Source organism: Pyxicephalus adspersus, chromosome Z (assembly GCF_032062135.1).
Source record: "Pyxicephalus adspersus chromosome Z, UCB_Pads_2.0, whole genome shotgun sequence".
NCBI lineage: Eukaryota > Metazoa > Chordata > Amphibia > Anura > Pyxicephalidae > Pyxicephalus > Pyxicephalus adspersus.
In genome coordinates, this window is record NC_092871.1 from 49,183,153 (window position 1) to 49,191,828 (window position 8,676).

An 8,676-nucleotide genomic window follows, 5' to 3' on the forward strand; every position below is an offset into this window, starting at 1 on the left:
AACTTAAATATTTAGGGGTCTTTATATCATCAGACCCGGCTAAACTGTACTGTTATAATTATGAGCCATTGCTGGGTAAATTGAAGGCGGAATTAGGAAAATATGATCTACTACCTCTTTCTTGGTTTGCTAGAATACTCTTAAAATGGATATTTTACCCAAAATGTTGTATATTTTCCAAACGATCCCGATATACTTACCGTAAGCTTACGTAGGCAAAATGCAGCAATTGTGTAGAAAGTTTTTGTGGAAAACGAAGCGTCCCAGAATAGCCCTCCAGTATCTTACTGGGCCTAAAACCCTAGGTGGCGCAGGTGTTCCTGATATTGGATGTTGCTACAGAGCAGCCATGCTGACTCGGATAGTTGATTGGTTTCACAATAGAGACAGGAAGAGCTGGGTTTTATTGGAAAATGTTTTATCCCCCATCGATCTTTGCTCCATATTATGGGTGGACAGGTCTGCGCTGCAATTGCTTCAACCGTTACCAATTGTCACCTCTGACCTTTTGAAGGAATGGGACAACCTCATCAAGACGGGCCATGTGTCCTCTAAGATAGGACCCATGACCCCCCTGTTTGATAATCCCTCATTCGCACCGGTGATGAAAGCAAAAAAATTTTTATCCTGGACGGCTCAGGATAATAGGCAGATATGCAGTATACCACAGAATGGGAGGGTCCCACCCTTTTCATCTTTGGATGCCAGGGTGCAGAGGCTGCCGACTGTGTGGCTACTATATAACCAATTGTCCTCCTTTATATCGACATTTCTGGTCACATATCCCATACAAAGGATCTACACGACATTCGAATCATTACTATGCTCCACGAATAGGCCGATCCACGTGATATCCCAGATATTCGAGATTTTGATTAGAATATACGCTAACAAGGCTCCCACCTACACAAGATATTGGGAAAGGGAATTGGGGGTAGTTATTTCCCCGTTAGAGTGGGAAAAGGCTTTTATTTTGACCCAAAAAAAGGTCACTTCCTTATAAGGCCCAAGAGACCAATTATAAAATCATTTCCAGGTGGTACTTATGTCCCACAGATATCCATCGCATGTCTTCCTCACTCTTGGACAGGTGCTGGCGATGTCACGCCCAACGGGGCACAATGTTACATATCTGGTGGGAGTGCCCAGGTATTCGTAAGTATAGGATCAGATAGCTGATATTTATAACAGCGTGACTGGCTCTGACTTAAGAATAACTCCTCAAATGTCATTGTTGTCCATCCTCCCCGAGTCTATAAAGGCAAGTAAGAGAGATGTGTTTAGGCATTTCCTTACGGCAGCCAGGATAATTATCCCTAGAAAGTGGAAACAGCCCATGGTACCCACCATGAGAGATTGGCTGGCAGAATTAGAAAAAATACAACATTTGGAAAGGCTAGTAGCAGAAGATGAGAATAAGATGGAGCAATACAAGCTGATATGGTCCGCTTGGGATTGGTTCAAAGAATCGCCCCAATTTAAATTACTTTGGCCGTGAACTTAATGGAGGGTACAGGAGCTGTAGAGCTTGTTTTAGCTAGACACACAGTCGGGCACCCCCCCCCCATCCATCCCTCGCCCAATCCTACCCCCGGGCTACCTAGTTTGTTTTTGAATAGGGATCCTTGTTGCATCCCCGGGTGAACCCGGTGAGGTTACAGAGAGCGGTAATGTGGCTCTAGAGGTTTATTCGATTTATTGGATTCCTATAATATGTTCTGTTCCCCTATTTCAGCGTTCCTTCTTCTGATCACTGTTCAAACATTTCGGCACCCACTCCACTGAAAGCTTGCGCATGTCTAGAATAGTGGTGATAACAAACCCAACACGTTTCCGTGAGATGTCAAGTATCTGGGCTATCTTTTTTGTGGATATTCACCGGTCCTCAATAATCTCATCTCACCTCATGGACAGCATCGCAGGTTGCCGGGTCAGTTGAGGTTTGGGGTGCCCACTGCGAAGCTCATCTTCAACGGTAAAATGTCCAGTCTTGAAACGAGATATCCATGTTTTGACAGTGCTGTAGGAAGGACACTTCTCCCCCAGTGTTTGTAACATCTCAGTGTGAATGTATTTTGCTGAATTTCCCGGGAGAAACAAAAACTTCACGATGGCCCGTAACTCCAACGACGTGAAACTTGCTTGTGCCTCTGCCATCACAGCTTCTCACTAAAAGAAAAAACAGTTTAAGGAATCACAAAGACCTGATATTTGCACAGTTACATACTAAGATATTAGGCTGTCATATGCCCCTACACTCATTTTTCATCACAGGAAATTATACCATATAATACAATCACAAGGGAGTGTGCTGCAAGGCTGCGTGCATGAGCAGGAAGTAGGAACAGGTTATATGCATCTTATTCATTCAGTTGCACTGAAAGGTTTCCTGTTGGAAATAAAGCACAAATTTGTCTCTTTCTAGGCTCCAGAAGAAGTCCTATCCATTTATGACTGTAAATGATGTTTGAAGTTACAGCCTATCTAACCTATATGAGAGTGAAACTCCACCCAATAAACACAGAATTTGCAAATTGCACTTATAATTCGTGGTGTGTTGTGTCAACAAGACCTTGATTTTTCCACTGTTCCTAATACAAATGCAAGCTGATATAGGGATGTGATGTATACAACTCCCCTAACCCCCAGTCCCACCCCTATCTTTCCAAGACATCCAATGTGAAGATGACAGCACCATCGTGTGGCAATGCCAGGATAGAAAAAACATACTATATAAAAATACACATTGCACTTGATTGCAGCCTAGCTCTTTTCAAAGAAGACCATTGTATGGTTTGCAATGCCATTACTTAGCAAATATGTGCTATGGCAGTTTTACTCTGAAATGATTGGTGCAAAGTTCATTTTTTCACCAAATATCAGTTTAAAGTGCATCTGATCTCAAGAACAAAAATGTAATACACCAACCAGCTAAAACATTTAAACTACTGGCCCATGAAGGAATAAATTTACCAAGATCTCTGCAGGTGTTGTGTGGTATTGAGAATGTTAGCAGCAGACCTGTAAAATCACACAGCCTCCGCTGACTTGTCTTTTTCCCTTTGTGCATCATGCTGCCAGGCAAACAACACACAATCACCTGTCTATCCACATTACCTAAAAGGTAACAGGATCAGTCAAACCAGACCACCTTCATCTATTTTTCCAAGGTCCAGTTTTAAGGTTCACGCATCCATCAGTGGTGAATAGAAGTCAGCACAGAACTGAACAGTAAGCGGCTATGCAGCAAGCTGTGAAGCACGGAGTGTTCTGACAACTTCTTCTGAGGGCAAAAAATACGTTTTTCAGCAAACTTTTCTACAGCACTTTTGTGGGATTGGACTTGATGGGTTAGTCTTCTTCGCCCGGTAATAATAAATCCTGCCACTCATGACCCTCTATTGGATTTACTGGTTGGACTTTCATGGATTTGCTAGGTACCAATAACTAAATATAGGGAATGCCTCACACGAGCTTCCATTTTGAAGATACTCTGACCCGTTTGTTCAGCCATCACAATTAGGCCCTTGTCAGCTGCTCAAATTCTTTTGCTTGCCTAATTTCTAGCTTTCAGTGAATCACCATCAGGAACTGAATGTTCACTCAGTGCCTAATATATACCCATCTTTTGACAAAAGCCATTGTTATTCACTTTAAAAAATCAGTGATTTCAACATCTTGGCTGATCAGTGTATACCTGAAGTTGTAAGATATTGCAATATTTCATTGCGGTGGCTGAATAGAAAAGGATCCAAACATTTACCCAAAGCTCTACAGGAACTTTGACATATAGTTGTTGAACCAATAACTGATCTTTTAGACAATCTAAAAGGAGACTCTGTTTTAAAACCAGGTTTGCCACACTTTATTAAATATTGGGAGAAAGATATAGATTGTACTCTAGACTAGTGTTGGTCGAAAAGCTCACTATTCGATTCGGCAGCTATTCGCTCGAATAGAGCAAAATTATTTGGGTGGTCAGATGTCAAAGTCGAACACCATTAAAGTCAATGGGAGGAAAAATTTGGGTTTTTTTCAGCACTGTATAGAGCAGTGATGGCTAACCTTTTTGAGCCCGAGTGCCCAAACTGCCGCACAAAACCAAAGACTTTCCTCAATGTGCCAGCACGTCAATTAAACCTTAATAACAAGATTTTAGTATCTAAAAACTCTTTATAAAGTTGCCTGAACTATGTAACATAATTTTTAAAGGTTGGAATCTTTGTATTGTCAGAGAATCAATTTGATTAAAATCCTTTACGAGGCGCGGCACGCAGCCATGGAGGCAGACGGAGGAACCACACGGAGTCACCCACCGTACCACCCGATTCGGGTAAGCGCAGGTATCGGTTGGGCCTTATTTTACATTTTTCTCTAAAAAGGGGGGGCTGTCTTATTTGATGGCCCTGCCTTATCATCGGGGAAACACGGTATGTATCAATTAGATTTGTCTCATTTTCAAATGTATTTTATGTTTTTTGTTTATAGGATATCCTCCTGATAAGGTAGGTGGTCTTTCAACAATATTGCTACTGACAGAATGGATAATCTGCATTATACATACAATAGACATGTAATATTTCTTATACTGTTTCTATGTTTGCTATAAATACATTTATATGGTATTATATCATTTTTTATCAGGCTGTTTATATGCTATTATTTATTCACTTCCCAACCCCTCTCTCTTTTCTGCCTCGCTCCCTATGTTGTATTTTTGGAAAAATGTAATAAACATTGATTATACATAAAAGGAGACTCTGCTCATCATGACCGGCAAACAGTATACACTGTACCTATCCAAAAGAAGTGTAATCCAGATGAAGATAGGAGGAAAAAGCCTGAATTAGTATTTATAGTATATAAATAATCTGAACCTTTTCGGGGAGAAAAAGGATTATCTTAACACAACATTTTAGACCAAAAAAGATGGCTATACCAAGGGCGGATCATGTAGACACCTACCGTATTTTTCGGACCATTAGACACTCCGGACTATAAGACGCACCAGGTTTTCCGCACGGGAAAACAAGAAAAAAAAAATTCATTTGATTTCCTTTTCCCCCCACTTTAGGGGGAAAAAAAGTGCGTCTTATGGTCCGAAAAATACGGTAGTCCCTTTTTTAATTTTACCAAAACACTGGATAAGATTTTAGATAACAAGAGGAAGAGATAGAGTTGTAAATGGGACATAAACCAGCAGGCAGTTGTGTACAAGGCAACGTCCTACGAGTAAACTAAGTGGAGGTCCGGTGAGTAAGGCATTCCATTCTGTAGACAACACTAAGAAGTGATAAAAGTATTTAAACTTCTGGTGGATTTTGCATCATGGAATACTATTTAACATTTCTGGAAAACGCTCAAAGAAATTAAATGTCAGTTCATCATTACTAAGTGTATTACACTGCAAACATCTTTTATTTTCTGGATTCAAAATATAATTTTTTCCATATAAATCATACATCTAAATAATGGACTCACATCTAAATGACAAAAATATATTTAAATGTTTTAAAAATAGGTTTTAACATAAAACCAGGATTGGAGCCCTGACCTCCCACGCTGCCTTCTCACATTTGTATTTTAAGTGTTCAGGGAGTTCAAAGATCTCATCAATCTGCACCAAAGACACTACAAGTATGAAGTAGATAGGGCCTATTTTAGTGTATGACGTTTATATGTATCATTTATATTGCTTCAGTTTCTAGTATGTTGCAGTAATATATTGGAAAGCAATGCTTTAAAAAGCATCAACAAGAATAAAAAAGTCCTACACAATAGATGTGACTCTGATGACCATTCAGACAACAATTTATTTTCCTCCATCCATGTTAATTTAGGATTAAAAAAAATGCTGAATGCCTACTGTTGTCTAGTCATATGATGGCGAATGGACATTTACATGATGGCTACCCACACCCTATACAACCTTCTGAAACGATCTTTGTAACCCATCTTTAGAATTCAGTACAGTGTCTCTTTTATCCACCATAAGGTCAGTTCTTTGACCATTAACTGCATCATGTGACAGACTTCTGTTCTGGGTGTGAAAGAGATGCCATTTTGTTGTCCTCAGGCTGATCTGAAGCTTCTCTCGTGTTGTTCTCAACCAGTAGCTCCAAAGCATCTTCGCCCACCACACGATGAACCTTTTCCCCTTTGGCTGCCAAGATTTCTTCAATATTCCTTTAGTGCAAAAACAAATATCAATACCAACCTAAATCATAAAATAAACCCATAGCAGATGGCAGAGCAGAATGAACCAAACATCCCAAACACTTCTGTAAGAATGACTTCATAGCATTTTAGGTTAAATAAAATTAAAAAAAATTCCTTTTTTATATGTTTGTATATGACTGACAGGTCATATGTACAGGTTTTGTGTTTCCTGAGGCAAATACAGCAAGCCTGTATGTATAAGTGTTTATTAAGAAGGTTTTACAGAATGTACCCACGCTTGTAAGAGGCCCCTTAGTAAGAAAAAGCATGCAAGCCATTAGGGTCATGGGTATTAATATTAATAAACAAGATTTATATAGCGCCAACATATTATGCAGCGCTGTACATTAAATAGGGGTTGCATACTTGTAGCTGGTAGAATCACCTTGGCCAGGGCTTGGAAATCACCCTCAATACCAATGTCTCTATTATTGGTAAAATTAAATTGGATAATGGTAAATGATAAACTCGTGTGTACTATTAAAGATACCCCACGTGCCTTTGAACTCATCTGGGATCCATGGATCACTCACTGTTCCTCGACTCAGACTCCTTCCTGATGTGGACACACTTTACCTCCCAATCTATATCTTTCTTTTATTACTTATTATTTGTTGGCAGGTCAAGCAATACTACAGAGACTGCCACTTACCTTTAAAGGACAACAGGTAATGATAAGGGTACCCCACTCAGGTATACACCCCCCAACGCTGCTTACCAGTTGAAGCCTTGAGTTTAATCCCTCTGTAAGCTTCCTATCAGAATACAAGGGTAAGTGCCTTTCTTCTTCAATCTGCCATGTGTCACTGCTTGGGTCAGACATCTAGCCACCCAACACATTATGTGAAGAAGGTCAGGATTATGGTGCACAAGGTCCCTTACCCAACAATGCCACTGAGGTGACATCCTCACAGTAAAGAGGCAATGTGAAAGATACATTTTAAAAATATCTTGTTGTGTGCCTGGCAGAGCTATGATAGCCTGTGGCGGCTGTAAGTAAAAAAAATAGATGCGCTATGCCTATTTACCTTTTCCCCTCAAGGTCGGAGAACCAGCCCAGGTTGTCAGCGATGATGTGGTGGTTCTTGCAGCCGGGGCATTTCACGATCACTACTCCATTGTGATATGCCAACTTCGAGATTTTTTTCATGGACCTCGTTGAGCAAACCTAAAAATAGCAAAAAAAAAAAAAAAATGTGGGCAGTGCAACTTTCCTGGTAAATCCTTAATGGTCCCTGCCCTCCCCAGGCACAATTACTACCAATGCCCCTCCATTTTACTGTGTGTGACCGGGGGGGGGGTTGTCAGACTCCATGTACTGCAGCCCCTTACCCTCAGCACTATGTAGCCAGGCACGTCTTAATATCCATGCTGTGTTATCCCTTCTATTGTGGTATTTCCCCCATCTCCTAGATTGTAAGCTCTTCTGGGCAGGATCCTCTCCTCCTCTGTCACTGTCTGTCATTTGCACCCCCTATTAAATGTACAGCACTCCTTAATATGTTGGCACTATATAAATCCTGTTTAATATTAATATTTAAAGCAAACCTAAACTCAGAATTTTCACTTTACAAAAAAGGGTGTAAACCCGCCCATTTCTCGATTGCCTAGGAGAGGCATCCCGGGAGGCTCTTGGGCAGTCCTTCTACGCATGGCCAAGAATAAGAAGAAAAGATGGCGGCTCCAGGACAATGTGGGACACTCCCAGAGCGATCGGACTGCTATGCGGGATTGAAGGTGTGTTTTTTTTTTTTAATTTTGAGTTTAGTTTCTTTTTTAATCCCTCCACATAGCTGTCCCTTCCCAATAAACCTGTACTGTAATTTAGTTAAATTCCTATATACTGTAATAAAAAAAATTATTTATGTGAGCTCCTAGTTTTCTGCTACATCCAAATCCATGATTGGTCCTTACAACTATTGTCCCCCTCACCGAAGATAAATAAATACACAGTTACAGTTGTCACCAAACCAGGAAGCAAGGGGTAATTTTCTGGTAGGTTTGGTAACAATGAAATGATTTCTCCTCTCATCTGGCATATTCTTGGCATTCCTGTTGCGGAGACAAAGTTCTGAGGAAGCGCCCAGTGACTGAGCCCTCCATTACCCGCAGACGTCTTCATATCACATGACAACAAACCCTCGCAGTATATAAATGGCCACCAAGTAATCACCATGGTGATGCCCCCACACGAGCCCCCTCCTCACCCGACAGGTATAGATGAGTTGGTAGTGGCTGGCCGGAGCTCCGCCCACTTTACAGTCACTGTAGCGCAGAGCAGATGTGTGGAGCGGAGCTTTCCCAGGCACATACAATGATTGCCAGGCGCCTGTGGCCCCTCTGGTCCCTGGGATTGGTGCATGACTCGGTCTAAACCCACGCGCAATCCTCAACGTGGGGACCAGCCGCCAACAGCGTGTAGCTTGCATGTCTCAGAAGCCTAATATCACGTGACCG

General features: G+C 41.2%; 1 protein-coding gene across 1 annotated transcript; it reads right to left on the bottom strand.

Moving 5' to 3' along the window:
- Positions 1–5,399: 5,399 nt before the first annotated feature.
- On the bottom strand, positions 5,400–8,676 carry DNLZ (DNL-type zinc finger). Its single transcript, XM_072430177.1, has 3 exons — positions 8,427–8,676; positions 7,248–7,387; positions 5,400–6,186 (listed from the first exon to the last, which is right to left on the bottom strand). The coding sequence occupies exons 1-3, from the start codon at positions 8,646–8,648 to the stop codon at positions 6,021–6,023; spliced, it is 528 nt and encodes a 175-aa protein (XP_072286278.1). The 5' UTR covers positions 8,649–8,676; the 3' UTR covers positions 5,400–6,020.

Coding starts and splice junctions, on each gene's coding strand:
- DNLZ (XM_072430177.1), bottom strand. CDS start 8,648: ATGCAAGCTACACGCTGTTGGCGGCTGGTCCCCACGTTGAGGATTGCG. Junction 7,388..8,426: donor AACTCATCTATACCTGTCGG/GTGAGGAGGGGG, acceptor TGCTATTTTTAG/GTTTGCTCAACGAGGTCCAT. Junction 6,187..7,247: donor TCCGACCTTGAGGGGAAAAG/GTAAATAGGCAT, acceptor TTTGCACTAAAG/GAATATTGAAGAAATCTTGG.